Genomic DNA, 20,232 nt, shown 5'->3' with positions numbered 1-20,232 from the left:
AGCACTTACGCTTTCCCGCTAGATCCCCATAAGATACTCAAGGGTTTTTGTGAAGAACAAAAGCAGTACCTGTCATGTGCTTCCAAGTGACTCAGATCTGTCAAGATAATTTAATCAATGTGTAAAGACCCTGGTCCAACCCTCTGCACTACAGTACTAGCAAACAATGGTAGGAGGAAGAAGCCACCCTGCGGAAGTCTCTGAAGTACTGGCTTATTTTCTTCCCTCCCACCTTGTCAAAGTTGCTAAAGCATCGTATGACAGTAACACGCCATGCTTCAAAACTAACTTCAAGAAACACAAGTCTGCATTAACTTCTCTCTTTCACTTACAAACCTACAAACAAGAAAGCAATAAGCAGATAGTTCTACATTTGGTATTTTGAAGGAAGACAAGCCAAAAAGAGATGATTACATATAAACCAGAAAAAAACAGCTGCAACGAAAGCAGAAAAACTTTCACCATGCTGCTACAGGAAGGACTGCAGAAGCTTTGTGACTGTCTCATGCACCATCACAAATTTTCCATTTACTCCCAGAAGTGATTTACGTATTCCCAAGTCTACAATCATCTTATCTACAGCGTCGTCCTAAATCCCAAAGCCAAGAATATCTAAATGAGCAACTGCCTATTGAACATCCTTTGAAATGTGGCACACTGAAAAGCATTTTCTGTTACTTAAGAACAAGCGATACGCAGCACACCTACCCTTCTTTCAGTTTGTATTTCCCTCTAACAATTACTGATACCCTATACTGTACTTGGAGGACATCCACAATGAAGCTAAACAACTCATCAGCCCCAACAGAAGTAAGAACGACAGGGAAAAACCTGGGACAACTGGAGAATCTCTACTTCTCATTTTCAGTCTGTGTGAACAACCTTTGAAAATTCGTACCTTGTGATGTTTAGATGTTACTAAAATGTGTTTTTACAATAAAAAAACCCCAACAACAACAAAAAAGAGCTTCAGGTAACTGGGAACATCTTAACATTAACTCATTACTTGGAATTCTGTTTCTGTTAGTAAGGAATGAATAGTAAAGGATCTAAGCACCTAAATCATTCTGAAAGTGACTTTGGTCCCCACACCATTCTGTCATTTGGTAGTGGCCCCCAGTACCAAAAAAAGCTGCACTCACCAACTTTTCTCATCTTTTAACATTAAAACCACTTAAGTAAAATAAGAAACGTTTAAGATCTACTAAGCCAAATGAATGCATGGTTATTTTAACATATAGTTTAGGCATTTTTTTCCTGCACTACTGAAGTTCTCAAGGGCCCAAGTCTTGTCAGGTTCTGTTCTATGCTCTAGGTACAGAAAATGCATAGGAGAAAAACGTGTCTGCCCTTACATAATGAGGTCTTAACATGGGTTAACCAGCTAAAGAGACCGTGACCTTTTTACTTGTGGTTAGAAGGCACACAAGACAGAATGGTCCTCAGTTTGCACAGTGTTTTCCATAGTTTACTTACACTCATTTCCTCAGTTTTAGGAAGACTGTTAGAACCAGTTACATCTTCCTGGGGAAAAGGGACATTTTCTTCAACTTCAGCTGCTTCTTGGTTACATTCTTCAGGTAAATCCACACACTCCCCCTCAAGGCAATTTTCTGAATGAGCACTGACCACATCCTCACCATCAAGGATGCTCATCACAGCTGGAAGAGATTGATACAATTTTAACTTCGCTGCTGTGTAAATGACAGGTTTAAGCAACAGGAAGTAACAGAGGGAGCAGGAGGCAACAATACAGTTCTCCATCCTGCTACATATAATGGGCTTTCTCTGAAAATGAGAAGCGAAAACTATCTATCTGGTAAAGGAGGCAGCCCCACAATAAAAAAAATATATACAGGAAGGGGAAATCAGCTGGCAAATCCATAGAGAAAAAGAACAACAGAGGAAAGGGTGGCTGGAAAGGCACACTGATGGCTGGTCATTCTTCATGGCCTGAATACCGAGAATGCATCGTCTTTTAAAATAGTAACTCAAGCAGCACATCCCAGAGCACACCAATGAGTAGTGGTGTACAACATTAACATAAATACTCATCTCTCCTGCTAACATTTTTAATTCTACCAGTTTTCTCAATACCTTTATCACGAACAGGAACATCCACTATGCATTTTCTACAAGGACTCTCTTTGAGGAGGGTATTGACTCTACTGTCCAACATTAGCAATAACAGGCTACTACTACTTCAGTCGGAGACACCTGTAGTGATATGGCAAACTGCACATTCTACTTCAGGAGTTCGGCTTCCTTAACTCACATAACAGCTCCAACATACTGTACATACGTTCACTATCTGCCTCCAGGGATTCGGCAGGCTGTGGATTTGTTGCAACTGGTATGGCTTTTTCTTCAGAAGAGGACATTTTGGACTCCTGGTGGATTGTGTCACTTTATGGAAATAAAGAGAAATTCATCATAAAGCTTCAAAACAAACCCTGAAGAGCTTTACAAATTACCTTCTCACTGTAAAATTTTCAAGTTTCAAAACAGAAAAAAAAGAAAAATAAGAAATGTCTTTACCAAAATATCCACATTCAATTCATCACTCATTTTAAGCAAGGAATCAAGGACTCAACATTCTTCCCAGCTATCTAACACTAGATAATAACAGAGTTGTATTAAAGAATTATATATTATTTGTCTTCTGTAGAAAGAATGCAACTGCCATATTGCAGGTTTAGAACAAACTGGACAAAAGTTTGTGCCAGTGTAAGTCACCATTTGAAATTAAGTGTTACTTCGTTGCTAACATTCTGTCGCTATCAATAGGCAGCTGCAGCTTTTAATGCACCTGCTTCTCTTTCCGTGAACAAACAGATGCTAACAGAGCATACACAGACACCAGAAATCAACTGTGTAAAATACTGCCAGAAAGGATTCAAACCCCAAAATAGATCTGGCTAAATCTACAGGAATCGGAGATGTAACTTTTAGCTACATGATTTGCAGACAAAAGTGGGGCTTATGTTCACAGAATCTGCTTAGTAACCCTCACGTTGTAAAAAGGTTTATACAGCCTGCTGAATGAAGTCTCCAGCACCACACTTTAGGGTCTGCCGTGATTTGATAAAAATGCCTCAATGTGACAGCTAGTCAATTTGACTTCTATTCATGCCAAATTAGTTCTGTTCATATACAGAAAGGAATAGAAAAGCCGTATTTGAGAACACAAGAACCACCAACACCAGGTCAAAACCACAGTTTTAAAACACAGGAAAACCAGCAGTTACATGTTGTGTGGACTGAAAGATCTATCTATTTTACATACTTACCCTGCACCTGCAGTCTCCAAAGTAGCAGCCTCAGTGGCTTGAAACACCAATTCACCATCCTCTGGAAGGATAAGACATTCGGCATTTGATTCTTCCACAAATCCTACAGAAATACACAGATGGATGACTTCCCTGTTGCACTTAACAACATTTCTTTTAAAACACCCATAAGATTTTAAAGTGAGTCTTTATGCATTTCACATAGGATAGAGATCTAAGGAAATAATGCTGCCAAGACTTCAAATGCACAGAAGCTCTGAATTCTTTCCAGTAAAACAAGAAGTCTGATACATAAATTCAGTCAGGAAAACAAAATGACCATCGATTCTCTATTTGCAAACTAAACGTGGTATGTTACTGACTTCATACATAAAAACTTCAGAAAACATCCCTCCTTCTTAAAATTGGGTAGTAAGTTTTCTTATTTCTCTTTGGATATTTATCTCATTCCTGCAGTGCTGCTTTCCTTTGTTGACCCCATCTCCCCTCCTCTTCAAGAACGCATCTAAGGTCTTTACTTGTTCTTTTCCCTAGTGATTGACTGGCGGTGTTAAAACCAACTGCCTAATAACCTAGTTTTTATCTCAATAGGTTCAATTTTTAGAAAAAACCTCCTTCTGTCCTTTGTTTCTACCGTCTGATGTCTCCAAACCCACCAGTTACTCTTGCAGACAGTATGCAGGACTGGGATGATTTTTCTAGCTCAGGCCAAATACGGACTGCCCTCTAATGCTTCCCGAGCACTGGAATTGTGCAGACCGATTTGGACCACAGCCCAGCAATTACAAAGTTTCTGTAGAAGGTTATTCTTTAATGAATAGTACCTTTTTTTTTTTAATGATAAGCACCTTGGCTTTCTTGTCCAAATATAAGACAGATAAAATAGGACGGATGTTTTGATCTATCTTACTAGAAACACTCAGATCCAGAGAACTCCTTTTACCCATGTATATGGAGTCCGTATCTGAGCACTCCTGTAATTTAAAAAGAAAAGGAGCTGAGGAACTTCAATAGCAAAACTCACTCTTCAGGATCCTACAGACTCATCTCAGACTTGGGACTGAAGCAGGCTGCATATGATGCACTGGTACTGGAGTACACACCCACTGCTACAAACTGTTTCAAGCCCTCAGACACAGAACTCTGACACCTGCTTACATGTCTGAGGAACAGCAAACTTTTCATAAAGAGCAGAATGGACTGAGCACTGTTTGTCAAATAGTGACTGTAGCTGTGTTTGCACATCACGTCCCTGTTCCTTCATCACTTTCATCCCAGCTCTTCACCGCTGCTCACCAGCCAGTGAGCTACATCTCTTCTAATGTGCCAGCAGACCGGCTCATAAGAACACATCCTCAGCAGCTGGCTTGAACTGAGCTGAATTACAACAGACCAGCTGAAATAATTTGGAAAAGGCTGCACTAGCTATTAAGCCAGCAAAATGAGCAAGCATAGCTGTAATGAGAAGCAGATACACAAGTAGACTCACTTCCAGAAGGAACTAAATGCATGTTAATGAGGTGGCTGATAAAAAATGAGGAAAAAAAGAAACGATCTATCTAGTCAAGGCACACCATACACTAAAGTTGCTGTAAAAAACCTGTAGCCTACAACATAAAACATAACCAGCAGCCTAAGATTTCAACTCAAATCCTTCTTAAAACCCCCACCAATCACTGCTGTCTCTCAGCTGCAATTACAGCTGAATGTATGCCAGCCAAAAGCAGTATATATTCATGGTGTCCAGGATATCTAAAAAAGGACTCAAAACACAGCGGCAATTTTAAGAACCTAGGACAAGGAAGTGCCTAGGACACTTGTGAATGCTCATTGTTAACTGATGCATTCATCAGTAATTTAACCTTTGAGAAATTCAGAAACTTAGGTTATCACAGGATGAAACACACCAGCTTCTCCTCTTGGTTCTGATGAATCTGGCTGTTCCACCTGGCAAGGTTTATCTTCATCCATTACACTGTCTTCTTCCTTCTCAAATTCTTGAAAATCAGTGGTTTCTCCAGTGGAAGAATTAGCTGGTTTAGCAGCTATAAAGATGACATCATCTTCAAAATCGCCAGGTGATTTTGCATCATGATACTCCAAAGTGGTTTGGTCTGACCTGACAGAGAAGTCACTGTTTTCTTTGCTGACATCCTTTTTCTCCAAGCTGTCTCTAGGTATGCTTTCTGAAGACCCTTCCATCTCAGCATGATCATCCTCAGTACTGCTCAGAGTAAAAAGAGTCATTTCATCTCTACTTTCGGACCAAGCATTCTCCACTACTCCATGATGATGCTCTGATGAAGCTCCAGATAGTTCTTTATCATATTCCGTTACCTTTTTTTTAAAAAAAAAAAGTTCACGATCAGTAACACACATAGGCTTTTTCTCAAAGCAAGAAGAAAAAAACCCAAACACATACCAATATTTAAGTTTTACAAGTGTCATCTTAGGCAAGGCACTGCAAAATTAATTATCATTCTAGCACTACCTTAGTTTTTAAAGCTGAGTGTAAGCACTTTTGAGTGCTTATTGAGTTTCTGTGTCCTGGGAGAATCAGGATGTAGTGAGTCTAAGTGCTTGCTTATACTGTCATCTCCAGGCTCTTCATTGGGTTCACTACTGTGTTTTCAATAGGAGGAAGCTTTATGTACTTAAAATCATAATTCAAGATTTCTCTTTTGTTATGCTTGCCTTTCCAACTTGTACACATTACTAGCATATTTTAGTGTTCACTATGCCTGTAGTGTGGAACAAGTAAATTAATCTGTCCACATTGCATTATTAGTAAGAAGTTCACAGAGGGGAGAGAGCCTCTTGTTACAATTGAGTAGCTCTTTATAACAGGCAATAAAACATAAAATAAAAACAATTAAGACTGTTTGTTAGTACACGTACAGAAAAGCTCACTCATGTAGATACCCGCACACGCCACTGTTCTGCCCCTCATTTACTTCAGCAACTGCACAATGAGCTGAATCGGGATTCAACTGACAGAATGAAAGGGGTGGACGTGGTCAACTTTTACATGGACCAGCTTCATTTGAAATGAATGCTATCCCTGGTGCAAGGTGAGAAGCAAATCTGAGAACTTTAGGGATAGAGAACAGACAACAGGTACAACACTGGGAATCTATTTTCACCATAATTTAAGCAAACCCAGCCTTGCGAAAAAGAGAGACAAAGTAAACACAGCTTGTGACTTCTGTTGCTTTCAGAGAGGTTTAATTCACAAACCCAAGTGACTGGTTCAATCTGTGCTCCTTACCTTCCTGCGATACCCTCCCTTTGAAAAGATACAATGGGAAGCTGAACTGGCAATTTGGAACAATCACACCTCCTAACAACGCTTGAGTAAAATCACCAAGGTCACTGATACCTATTATGAATACGTTCTTGCAGGCATGTTACGGAACGTCTAATCTAACATTTTTTGACTAAATTAAAGTCTGCCATTATGATTCGCAATGCCAATTCTCAATATAAAAGTTTTGGCAAACTTTACAAAAGTGTAAATCAAATCACAGTCTAAAAGCCTTTAACTGTAAAAACCACAAACTCCAGCCCAGCTTACCTCAACAGTCCATTTTGCATTTGAGTTCTCTTCCCTGAAAGATATTCTAGGTTCCTTTGCTCGTAGAGGAGGAGTAACTGATCGTCCTGGAGATGCAGAGGGAGTTGCTAAGGGTGTGGTGCGAAGGCTGGATCTGAGAATAGACTGAGGAGTAAATCCAGGAAAACCAGAAGCAGATGTGGCCAAAACTTTAGCTCTCTAAGAAAAACAAAAGTATACCATTTAAACCAGTTAAATCTTCAAAACAGGAGATTTCACTTGTCAAAAGTATTAGTTTAAATTACAAACTGAGTTTGTACCAGCAGAGAGGACAAAGTTTAGCCTCTGTACTGCTCTTTTTCCCAAAGGAATGAAAAAATTAATGACAAAACCCCATGCTTTTTATGTTTCTTTTGGCTTTTGGGATCTACCTGCCTGGGGAGCAGCTCTGTGGAAAGAGACTTGGGTGTTCCAGTGGACAAGAAGCTCAGCGTGAGTGTATAACGTGCTGCTGCAGCACAGAAAGCCGGGCTGCACCAATGACAGCACCAGCAGAGACACAGAATTCATTACCCCACTCTACTCAGCATTTGTGAGGCCACACCTGGAAACACTCTGTTCAGTTGTGGTGCCCACTATACAAGAAAAGCTGTGAACAGGCTGGAGAGGGTCCAGAGAAGGGCTATGAAAATGATCAGAGGACTGGGAAGCCTGACAGATGAGAAAAGGCAGAGAGAACTGGGTTTGTTCAGCCTTGAGAAAAGAAGGCTTAGGGGAGACCTTATCACCATGTTCCAGTACTGAAGGAGTGGCTACAAAGAATATGGAGACGCTATTTTGGGGGAGTTACATGGAAAAGATGAGGGGTAACAGGCACAAGTTACTCCTGGGGAGATTCCAGTTAGACACAAGAGGAAAATTTTTCACAACAAGAACTACCAGCCATTGGAATAATCTCCCCAGGAAAGTAGTGGAGTCCTCAACACGGGACACTTTTAAGATTCAGCTGGACAATGTGCTGGGCCATTTTATCTAGCCTGAGGGGGGACCAGATGATCCTTAAGGTCCCTTCCAAGATGGTACTCTACGATTCTACGATCTTGCTGTCTGCAACGTCCTCTCCCATCCCAGTAATTTTTGCAATTTCCACAATGCTCTTCTAAAAGGCACACAACTTCAAATGTTACCCCAAATACAGTGATTGAAAACACTGCCATGTGAAATGGCAATTAGCAAAGCAACAGCTTATTGTTTTACTAATTAATCAATCTGCACACTAGACTAAATTAAGTGACACTGCTGTAAAAATAACTACATGTCTTCATATAGAAGCATTCAGGTCTTATTACCTCAGCTCAAAAAAGATTTTACAGGACTGAAACTGTTTAAAAGCAGGATATCAAACTAGCTTAATGATAGGGACAACATTTAACAAGGAGGAGAAGGTCACAACAATTTTAATCAGGTAGACAAAAAGAACAGCACCAAGAAGATACATCAAATGTGATTTCCTTACCTGAACAGAAATACACTTTAACACAAACAATTAATGAAGTAAAATTACTACACGAAAACATCACTGAGTTTGACAGTAATTTTACTTATTGTGTTAAACTGTCTTTCCATTCACTGTCATCAGAGACTGACATGACTTAACCGACATCACTTAGTTGTCATTCACTTAACTGGATTAAGAAACTGAAGCATGAACATTCTTGCTTGTAGGTATGCAAGAAAATCTATACAGAGCTATTAAGCACTTGAATAATGAGACTGTTAAGCTACAAACTGCAGCTTGAAGAATCTAAGTACATTGAAAAGTCCAATTTCAATATACTGAGTTCCGTGCAGTAAAAACAAGTGTATTTTACAAAGCTAAGGGACAACATGCATGCTGTGATTAAATTAGAATTAAGTTTTCCCTCTTCAAGATGGTTCCTAATGTACTGCTTCCAAAAGGACCAGATGAACCATAGCCACATGCCTACCGGAAATATTCCACAATTTCAATTCAACAGCGTGTCAAATTCTTTCATGGTTTCATTTCAAACAAAGTTTACAGGCGTTTTACAAACCTTAACCACAAGAGGAGTCTGCAGTAAATTCAGCTCTGGTGCTCTTGAAAAACTCTTTTGTGAGCTAGAACCATGCATATTTGATTTCAATGGGCTAGATGCCATGAACGAAGTAGAAGCTCTGCATGGTGACTGCCAGCTATCTCCCTGTGCTGCAGAGCATGAAGGAACAGGACGAACCACCAAATCCAGCAATCTGTTAAAATAGACAATTTAAAATATGAACAAAAATAAATAAACGAAAAAATCATGCAGCCTTCAAGAAATACGAGCTGATAGGTAACGGAAAAATTCAATGAACAAAAAATATGGACTCACCCCAACCTCACTGTTGGGGTGATGTATCAGGCACATGAACAAGTTACAGACTTTTTTTTTTTTAATTATTTCTTTATCCTTCATAATTAATTTCCTAAATCACTGCCGCTGAGGCAAGAGTAATCCAATTTTAAGTTCCATAAGTGATGCAATCCTCATGTCAGAAGAAAATTCATCTACATTTTGATGCTGAGATCACTTTGAATTCTCCACTTAGTTGTCCCTAAATTGACCTTTTCTTTAACAGACAAAAACCTCAATGCAAACAGAACACTTTGCAAACATAGGAAGCATACACACATGCGCGTGCACATGAGAGCAACACCTTTTTGAAATATTCATTCTGTAAATCTACCATACCTGGAACATTTTCGTGAAGATTTTGTAACTGGTGACCCAACAAATGCATCACGCAGCTCTGCATCAGGGAGAGGACGTGGTATGACTGGTGGTTCTGTAGCTTTAGGACTAGAATTAAAAGGAAAATGTATCTGACTTTCATTCCCCTAAAATCCAAATGTACTATAATTCAAGTTTATTTGACCATACCACCTGTAGGAAAATCACTTGACAAGTACTAGCATCTTTTCCACTCTTCATAATTCTGCCTATTTTTAAGTAAAAAGAGGCAGAAACAAGGCAGAAACAAAGCAGAAACTGGGCCATGAGTGGCAAAATATTACCATTTGGCCACACAATCGAGCCTGTCAATACCCATATACTAACAGCTTGATGGTAATCATAGTTGTAGTTTCAGCTATCTTAAATTCTGTAAACACATTTACCATAATGTAAATACATATATTTGCATAAATAAGATTATCATAGCAGAAAAATTCTCCCTCTAAATATTGCTTATGATGAGTTGATTCTTAAATGTTATCTATTGCTTGTGCAAAAAAGCTAAATAAAGCTTCCCTCCAAAACACTAACAATTAAAATGGATTTATTTTCATCACTCCAAAAACGTAGCTCAAACTTAAACTTGGTAAAATGGCTGCTTACCTACGATACCGTGAAAAACTGTTTTTCTGCTCATTTCCTACCCATACTTCTCCGATTTTGGACAATACATTACTGATGAAAGTTGCTCTTGTATGCGCGTTTCCTGCATTAGTTTGTTTTGTTACTGTTGATAACGGCTTTGGTCTTGCGACTGCAAAGCAAGAGGGAAAACATATCAGCCTTGTATAACCAAAGTGTTGGTTAGTCATCCATCACATGTCCCCTCCCCCACATTACCTTCTCTTAGGACTGATGAAGGCAAATGGTAAGGCTTGGCTCTCTCTACAGCCAGCTTCCTTTGAACTCTAGGAAGGATCTTGCCATATTGGTCTAATATAGAATTTCTGGCAACTGCTCTCTCTCTTAAGCGAGGATCACGATCATTCTGATGGAAAATGTAAAACAAAACGTTAACTAATTACAAGAAGCTTATTGCACAGAACTATCTGTGCTATTTCTAATCACTGAATACATTTCCTCTACATATAGAGTAAAATACATCCACTGCACAGAACAGCAGCAGGTTCTAAAAAGTTCATAAAGATACATATTTATTCCTCAGATGCAAACAAACTATTTTCAGTGGAGTCAACAACGGTCTATAACAGTGAACTTCTAATTTCACGGAGTAGCACTGCAGTAGTGAAATATTTTGTTCAACTCTAAGGTTCAGCTGTAACTTATTCCTAGTACTTCAAAGCCTGGTATAAAAAGCAAAGCAGGATTTTTATTGAGTACTATCAAAAACAGCTAGTAACACCTAACAAAAGCTCGCACACACGACAGAACTTTTACGCTTACCGTAAGATTAACGTTCATTGACTGATTCAACTGTAGTGCTGGGATATAGTTGGCACGCTGCAGATGGTAGACTAAAAGAAATTCAAGATTCTGAACACCAGCATTGGTCTGTAAAAACTTCTCCAAACACTCCTATGAGAAATAACACATTTCAAAAATCTATTATGATTCTGCCTCTTTTCGAAAAGATGGTTTAAGGGTTTTTTTTCCCCCCACACTTACTTGTTCAGTGACTGTGAAAGGAAGCTTCAGTAAGTCTTCCATTAGTCCCATCTCCTGACAGATTTCATACATGTGTTTTAACAGCTCTTCTATGTTTAACTTAGTAGCATGCTGCTGCAACAAACCCCAAGCCTCCACCATGCACCTGTAATTAATTTTTTTGACATGTAAAGGAAACTTAATAGTATAACAAAAAAGATATCCCCAAATTACTGTATTTAAAGTTTAAAGGAAATTTAAGAGATCGTGATTTGTATTTTTTTGTCCTCCACCTTTCACAGTATTTCAGTGCCAAAATGGTGGGATGTATTTCTTTACCTATTGGACAACAACACAGTGAGGAAAAGCCGCACTTCACTACTGCTCGACATTGATGGCCTCATCATCTGCATGTATCTGAGGGCTCGCCTATGCTCTCCTTGGCACATGAGGGATTGAATAATTCTCATATGTTGCCATGACACGGTTTTGATTGTAGCTGGATGAAAGAGCAGGGCCAGTGAATTCTGCGGAAGTTAGAGATCAGGTGTATTACGATTTATACATACATGCACGCAGCAAAAATATTCACAAGTTTAAGTTAGAGTGAATGTGTGTTAAATAAACTTAGATGACAAACTAAATACTTGATATAGGACACGTAAATAAAAACTCTGAAGTATTTGCAGAAAAAAATTCCATTAGCCACACGGAACAAAGTGAGTGTTTTAAAAGGGGTAATTCACACTTTTCTAGGTTAACCAAATCTCTGTATAAACACACCACATTTTATAAATACATTACTAAATAAGAAGTCACTCTCACAGACAAACACTATTATTAGCATCGTGATAGGCAAAGAACAACCTTCACCATCAGAAAGAACATGAATTAGGTTGACAAGTTTTGCAGTCGTCTCAAATCTTGCTGCTATGACCAGACTTTAAATATTTGAAGTACCTAAAACACTGTTTTTGAGAAAGTGCTCAACTGGTCTGCTGAAAACAACTTAAATGGGTGGCTTTGAAAATTCAACTATCAAGCACTAGTGAAGTTGATTTCTTTGTTTTAATCAATTTCCTGTCAAAGTAATTAAAACAAAGTTCCAAACCACAATTTATTGCTGGAGAAGTCGTAGCAGTATTACAAAAAAACTTGCTATGTTTTAGCACCTGTTATGAACCAAGCACCGTTTTGTAAAAAACATTTGGTAGATTAGATTCAGCTTTGTACTGTAATGTATGTCTACCTAAACTGCAACATACTTACTTCGTAATCATTGTGATCTAGAAGCCAAAAACCTTGAATAAGCTTAACAAGACCCCAAGGGATAGCAAAGGCAGTTGGGAAGGAGTCGATTGAAGTTTCTGTTTTATTCGGAAAGGAATGCATGATATCTAGTAGCAAGTAAATTGTCTGATATCAATATCTAATTAAGGTTAATAAATTTGTAAGACCAAAAATTCACCACATTACATATAGAAAAACAATGAAGTAAGAATTTAAAAGTGGTAGGAAGTAGAAAATACGAATGTATTAGTCTTGCCATTTTGAGCTATTATAACCTGAAGATAAAATCGCATTCTGTATAAACAGCTGGAAAGAACACTCTTTATTTTCTGTAAGACATTAAAAAAAATTAACTTTAGATATTTAAATACTTCAGTTATAAACTCAGTCTCCCTCTTTAGTCAGTGGAACTACCAGTTGGGCATACAAAACATGTGAACATCCAGTGCTTAATTATTCTACAGCTGGGTTTTCTTCCTCATTTCCAGAGTATACAAAACAAAATGGTACGTGGATCGCTCACTGATAGTGCAGTCTTCTCTTTCTGACAACTGGTTTTAGGGACATACTCTCACAAGACAGCTCTGGGGTACAACCATTTTTAGACCCCTCGCTGTCCAGGCTCCCCTCTCGGGTTAGACAACAAACAACAAAAGCAATTCCGTGTATTTCAGCAGCTTAAAGAACAAGTTTCTGCACAATGACTTTTCTCTCTGTTTATTATCTGTGTGCCTGCACTTTTAACAGAACAAAAGCAAGCACTGTCAGCTGAGCTGGAAAACGGATGATTTCAGCAAAAATCAGGTACTGATAAACCACTGTTAGAAACCCTTTTGCTCTGAAGCCGCATGTTTTAGTGCATCATTCTACTAATTAGCCATTTGCTACAGATATGGGTGATCTGAAAAATTAAAAACTGAGTTTACATTTTGTGGAAAACTAAAAGGGGCTTCTTACTTTTTGACACTTCTCAATAAACCTGTTTTCTCACATAAGACTTTGCAACAAAACAAACCAAAAACTCCACAGTACAAAGAACTAAAACAATGCTTCTGTCTGTAACTTAAATCTAAATGTTTTCACTTGCATTGTGTTTGAAGTATAAATTTTAAAATATTAAACACGTTATTGACAACATGTTAAGAACATTTATGTGTGTATACTGAAGGTCTAATAAAAATAACTAGAAAGGATACAATTGCATGTTTGTAGCCTTCTTCAATGTTTTCTAGCAAATAGAGATCCAGCAGTGCCTGAAACGAAAAATTAACATTTTTTTTTTTTTTAAGATTTCCTGTCCTACATAAATTATTGGCTTTTGGATGGGAATTTGGGGGGTTTTGTTGTAGTTGTTTTCAGTTAACTTAACACTCACATGTAAACTAGCAGGTGGATACTTCCCAGTTCCTCCTTCATCTCTCCGCCACAACTTCTCAACTTGGTCTCCTAACTGGGAAACCATTCCATCAATCATCAAGCAGTCAGAATCCCATTTTCCTCTGGAACAAAAAGTAGCAAGGATTTGGACAGAGTAAAACACTACTTCCAGCCTCTCAGTGTAACAGATTTCCTCCAGTCAAAACAAACAAAAAAGCTCCCATGAGTCAAAGGAAGTAACAAACACGATTACGATTTCAAAGGCACATGAAAGAAATTTCTGAGTCAGATGATAGGTGTTCATTAGATCATATTGAATTATTAAAGGAGTTCAAAATAGAAACCCTAGAAGTTCTCTTAGGGGAAAAGTTGCAATGACTTAAGTTTTCAGGTTTTTTTTTGTCGTATTACTTGTAGTACAAAGGAAATGTACATAAAGTTTTTTAAGTGACAGAAATAACCACTCCCACATTGTTTAACAGAGGAACACTGTAAAAATACCAGCATTACTGTTCATCACAAATCTAATGCCTCACATTGGAGTGTTTCAATACACAGCTGTGAGATAACATAATGAAATTTCAGATTTTGTTCTTAGCATCTCCCTTTTGTAAATGACAAAAGTTACTTTCAGAAAACTGAGCAGAGAGGTAAGTTTTGTCATCATCTTAGGCTGCATTTATGTTTCTAGACACATACCACTTCAATCATGGGTGGCTGAACCTTTAAAAATTACATTCTTCAACAGTCCATCATAGCCTTCTGCTGACTGCCACGCTACGTTTTAATTTCCCAATGATAAAAAGCAGGAAAATCACTTGAGGCTGTATGCTTCTAAGGAACACGTGAGCCTCTATGACGTTACTTGAGAAGTAAGCTATGTCAGATGAACTTTTAAGTTAATACCTAATACACTGCAGCTTCCACATTAACTCATCTTGTAACATCTTGTTCCCAGTGCCATAGCCTAAGCTTCTTTACGTCTCCATCTAGTTTTTCAGTACAATTTCCAAAGAAAAACCTACTACCACCTAATCCAAGGCACACTCTGACTATCTTACTAAATTACACAAATGTACTTGTCAGTAAGAGATTTAGGCCAATACAATTATCACTATCTATTACTAGTCAGTAACAGGTTACTTTTTTAAAACATCCTTTCTTCTGTGTCCAGAACAATTATTATGCAAACGTCGTGCTTTGCTGAACTGAAGATGACTGATTGTCCTAATCATATGATTTTTTTCAGTAGTAACAAATTATATGGATTAGCCAATGAATTAAGTACGCTACAAAAAAAATTATGATTAATTAAAATTATGATTAATTAAAAAATTATGATACCAACAGTACAAAGTAGAGGTATATATAAACATTGCAACACAGGAGAGCAACATCTGTGTTCCACAGAACACGTGCATCAAAGTCAGGAGCACTGCCAGCAAATGCATTAAGCAGAACTTAAATACAACTGCATCTGTTGATGTAAAAGCTATTCACTTCCACTTCTGAATTTGCAGTGGAAGTGTTCTAGAATTCTCTTGTAAGGCTTACCGTGATAAACGCTCAAGTTTCTGTCGATGAGCAGTATAGTAGCTCTGAATCAGAGGATAATTGTAGAAAGGTCTAGACAAATGCATATCGTCATCTAAGGGCAACAAAGTCAAAGTAAGTTAAAGAAATAATATAGAATTTTTAAATTAAAATTTTTGACTAAGACAACAGAAGATGATACAAGCTAAGCATCAATAAGCCTCCAACTTTGAAAGAAGCCAATCCTGTTTCTGCCCTTGTTAATAAGAGATGCAGGACACCAGATTCCGTTCCTTCTTGTCTCAAGTGCCGTTTCAAGTTTACAATGGTAAAAAAAGTCGTAAAATAAGCAGCATTCAGAACACAGTGTCAGTTCACTATATAAAAATAAAATCTCAAAGGGAAAGGTTTTTTTAACATGTCATGTGAATATATGTAAGACAGTTAAGGCTGATAGTAGAATTTATAATCCATCCAAGTGTGTGTTTCCAAGGTGTGTTTTTCCACTCAAGCAATAAATAAGAAGTTCAAAGCGTGCAAGTAATGCTTTTACTGTAACAAAAAGTGTTCTAATATTGGGTTTTTAATAGTAATTTGTTTAAAATCCCACATATTTCAAGTTGTGGACACAAGTAACTCCTTGAAACCAGTTTTATTGCTCCTTCTACAAAAACACCTAGGAAAGAAACTGCTTGCATTATTCTACGCAATGTATTTAAAACCCAGTAAAATCTCAGTTTCACCAACAGAACCTCAGCATACGCTGTTACTGAACCAACACATTTGTTACCGCCAAAACATTACAATAACATGTCTAAGCACGCGTTCGTAGGAATCAGATACTGGATAGTCCCCTTGTTACAAATCTATTACAGTTCATGCTTACCTAAACCTTCTGGAAGGAGACTGGATCGACAGAACCAGATGACCACTTGTGCATACAAAGAAATGAGGCTAGTTACCACCTGCTTATTTGTCAAGTCTGTAAAACCTGAAAAAAGGCACAAGACAATTTTTTAATGCAATTTTTGCAAAATTTACTCCATCATCCCAAATAGATAGGAAAATAACATGGTAGAAATCTCTGTCTTCGCATTTTTCACTCTGTATAACTTTTGTTCGAAGAAAAAAACCCCACAATCACCACCAAAATAAAGCAACCCCTACAAAGAACCAGACTCACTGAAGTTTAAAATAAAAAAAAGCCTGAACTATTTAATACACTCACGAATAAGACATTTATTTGTTCTTCACATAGCAGATTTTTACTACAGCAAAGGTATATTCTTTTCTTCCCTCCTCAATATGCCAAGAACAATTGATAACACAAAAAGCTACAGAAACTCAAGTAATTTACTTTACAAGTTACTCATTTTTGCTTCCTTTATATTTTTTAGCAATTTACAAGTGTTTGCATGCAATTAATAAATTGCTAGCTAAGAATTAAAAACAAGTAATTTTCAGCATTACCACATTCAATTGCTCTAATTTCAACCCAGCTGCCTCCATAGCTTCTTGTTGAATGTAGCCTCCCCTACTCACTGGCATGAACTCCACAACAAACTATTCCCTGAACTCAACCCACACCAAGATAAGAGTCCTAACTCCTCAGATTCAAGCCCCTTCTCCCAGCTAAATGTGACTGTCTTTCAATCATCAGAAACAACAAAAGCTCATGTTACCACCGCTACAACCCAAGCATAATTCCAAATATCAGTAACACAGGGCAGAGATTTAGTAATACTATTACAAACCTTTTTCAGTAAGCTCTTGTGCTTCTGTTAGAAAACAGTTTAAGACTGTGCTAAGGTTGCTCAAAAGCAACTGGCAGTGCTGAAGAGACTGTAATGTCTGGGGGTCAATGAAGTTGCAGGAACCATCAAACAGTGGAACACCTTTTCAAGAATAAATATGAAATCATTAGTCTACAGAGCAATTTCAGAGTTTCAAAGTACACTTAAAGACTCGCGTGTGATATCATGTACTGGGAGATTACTGAATAAGCTCAGTTACAAAGAAGGGCTTTAAGTTTGCAGAATGGCTACACTAGTACTTACAGATGTGGTCAAATTCATCTTTTGTACAGATCACTTTGTTCCACGTCCACTCAAGAACAAACCGTAAATTAGCAGCAGAACTTGGCTGCTCTTTAAAAAAAGAAAGTAAAAAAGAAATGAATCAATACTTTCAAACAAAAAATATACAACATAAAAACAATGTAAGTAGTGTTACCTTCAGACGTCCAATGTTTAATGCATCCAGTCAGAAGTTTTAAAGAACCTGTCTGAACAGCAGCTGACAATACTGCTTCTAACTGCTCCTCCTAAACATAACAGACAAAATAAAATGAGAATCTTACATACTTTCAATACAGAAACGAAATGTAACATTTATATTCTAAGAGGTTTGAATTTTAGGTTGTTCAAATACTGTATTACAATGTAGTGGCAATCCTTTAGAAGTATAACGCACAGGTATGCACAGACATGCAATATTAAGTAGTAGCTTATTTCAGTTGGTGTTCTGATACTTCTTTCACGTGAATTGATCCTTCAAAAATTTTTCCTAAAAAAACCGACATTCAAAAGTATCTTTCCTTTCTAGGTAAAGTCATTATGCTCGAAGCAATTTCTACACATTAGAATACACATGTGAGATTTCCATCTTTTTCTTGAAATGGGTTTCAGACAAGGAAACGCACCAAATACTACTTACGGTGGCAAACAAAACTCCAAAACAAGCTTTCTGACCCTAATTCTGAAATTTGGCTAACATTCAAAAGAAATCCCTGCTCAAATGCATAAACAAGTCTCTGAACGACATGTTCACAATTCCACAAAGGTTATTTAAAAATTTCTTGATTTCTCAAGTTATTTCCAAACTGGATTTGACATCAGAACATATAATTTGAACGTAAGAGTCTATATCAGGCTTGCAAAATAAGCTGTCTACGGGCTAAGCCAACTTGCCAAGAAACTTACTTTGCTACCACAGTGTGCCCAAGTGTTATTTGCCCTAACATACTTCCACAAATCTGGTGAAGAATCCAGCGGACAGGAAGGTGAGGGCAGTGGGAAGGCTGCTCTCCCTTCATACTACCTGCTCCACTGTACGATGACTAGCTAGAGGATCATTTAGCTTAGATCCTGCCTGCATGAAGATGGGCTGATCATCACAAAGGCTTCATCTCTCATGAAACTCTTCGGATGAGAGAGAAAGGTTGGTGTACTTCAAATGGAAAATCTATGACAGAGGGGGGTGAAGTCACTAAGGTGGGATAAAGCAGATAGAAGGCAGTGGGTATTATGAGATAAAGGTGATTAAGGTGCAGCAGTAACAAGAGGGCAGTCAAAGAGGAGTAAATTTGGCTACAGTAGCACAAGCAAAGGCTACAAGGTGATGAGAGGCTTTGAGAGGCTGCAGAAAGGGCCTCTGAGGGAAGGGGTGAGGGGGAAGACAAAAGCGGAAGTAGTGATGAAATTGTCAGGTAGAGCTGCCAAGAATAATTGTTTACAGCCCACTTCCTTTGAAGCAAATGATCACGAATAGATGAATAGTCCAGCAAGCTGACATTTGCAATAGCTTGCATCCAAGTGAGACACTCCCACCATCAGCCACTGCGCTGAACCTAATGCTTTGAGAAAGCGATGGGGATGAAGGCTGTTCTGTGGGAAAGCTTTATGCTGCACATGACCAGCACCATCTGCATGGTTCCTTGTGACTATCTATCTGTGGCACAGAATCAATGGATGGGTTTCTAAAGACGGATCTATTACAGCTGTTCCCAAATTCAGTAGTTTGGATCTAAGAATGCATTACTTCTGCTAATGAAAATCACACCTGCATTTCAATGCAACTTGCAAATAATAGGAAAATCAGATTATCACGTCTTGTAGCCTCTACAGCCCTGTCAGACAAGGTGGATGCATTTCCTCCTTGACTCTCTCATATACGCTCACCTGACTCAGGCTTGATGGCTGGACATCAACTAGTCTTGGAGAGAGCAAGCCAGCTACAAGACATCTATTGTAGCTATCATGAATGGCTTCGCTTATTGAAGGACCAGATTTCTTCAAAAAATTCAAAGTCTGAAACATCAATTGAAAACTACAGATTAAGACAGCATTATTATTACTCAATCACTAAGGTTCTGGACAACTGCTAAAAGAAATAATAGGAATGTTCACTTAAACTGTCAGAAAGCTTGCATCAGTAATGTGCTTTGGGTTAGCCATATGAGTAAGCTCTACTATGTATAGTCTTAAAAGACAGCAGCCAAAGTATCAGTTACAGTTTATTTTAAAAAATCCCGTAAAACAAAACATCAGCCCTTGCAATGCTTAATTTTTTTCTAGCTTCTCTGCTAATACATAGGCATTTTTTTCCCCTGAACACTTACATTCTATATAAGCTAAAAATAACACAACTTTAAATCACACTTTGCAAGACCCTCTCTATGCTTGTTTGTGCAGGGGCTGATTTATGTTGGAAATACTTAGTGAGTTGAAACAATTCAAAATTATCTGTCACAATCTATGCAGTGGCTTAGAAGTTATAAACTGTCCAAGTTTGGGAGAAAAAAATTCCATTTCTTAAACAGTTAAGTAATTTTTCATTTTCTCCAGTCTTGCTCATTTTTCAAGTTAATCAGGGATCAAAACTCTAACTCAAGACTATGCAGGCAGTTTGACTGATGGGTAATAAAGAAGTAACAGCTTTCCCTGACTTGCACAACATTTTTATTCTTGCTCCTAGAGCAATTTTGTACTCCTCTCTGATAGTGCTTCAG

The 20,232-nt window shown here is 37.9% G+C and overlaps 1 protein-coding gene across 1 annotated transcript in view; it reads right to left on the bottom strand.

Annotated features, from left to right (window-relative positions):
* The window catches only part of AHCTF1 (AT hook containing transcription factor 1), a gene marked incomplete at its 5' end in the record, with an annotated part of 29,574 nt that overhangs the window by 5,062 nt on the left and 4,280 nt on the right, over positions 1–20,232 (bottom strand). The window contains 21 exons of the mRNA XM_010139627.1: positions 1,477–1,661; positions 2,303–2,406; positions 3,291–3,393; positions 5,198–5,627; positions 6,865–7,062; positions 8,919–9,114; positions 9,597–9,704; positions 10,242–10,392; positions 10,479–10,626; positions 11,043–11,174; positions 11,265–11,409; positions 11,583–11,770; positions 12,513–12,659; positions 13,730–13,786; positions 13,909–14,032; positions 15,465–15,558; positions 16,330–16,434; positions 17,198–17,338; positions 17,501–17,590; positions 17,676–17,766; positions 19,403–19,531. Coding sequence (XP_010137929.1) covers positions 1,477–1,661; positions 2,303–2,406; positions 3,291–3,393; positions 5,198–5,627; positions 6,865–7,062; positions 8,919–9,114; positions 9,597–9,704; positions 10,242–10,392; positions 10,479–10,626; positions 11,043–11,174; positions 11,265–11,409; positions 11,583–11,770; positions 12,513–12,659; positions 13,730–13,786; positions 13,909–14,032; positions 15,465–15,558; positions 16,330–16,434; positions 17,198–17,338; positions 17,501–17,590; positions 17,676–17,766; positions 19,403–19,531 — 3,066 coding nt within the window. The remainder of the gene's footprint in view (positions 1–1,476; positions 1,662–2,302; positions 2,407–3,290; positions 3,394–5,197; positions 5,628–6,864; positions 7,063–8,918; positions 9,115–9,596; positions 9,705–10,241; positions 10,393–10,478; positions 10,627–11,042; positions 11,175–11,264; positions 11,410–11,582; positions 11,771–12,512; positions 12,660–13,729; positions 13,787–13,908; positions 14,033–15,464; positions 15,559–16,329; positions 16,435–17,197; positions 17,339–17,500; positions 17,591–17,675; positions 17,767–19,402; positions 19,532–20,232) is intronic.

Source organism: Buceros rhinoceros, unplaced genomic scaffold, assembly GCF_000710305.1.
Source record: "Buceros rhinoceros silvestris isolate BGI_N320 unplaced genomic scaffold, ASM71030v1 scaffold3107, whole genome shotgun sequence".
NCBI lineage: Eukaryota > Metazoa > Chordata > Aves > Bucerotiformes > Bucerotidae > Buceros > Buceros rhinoceros.
The sequence above is the reverse complement of the archived record's forward strand: the minus strand, read 5'-3'. Positions and strand labels throughout refer to the sequence as shown.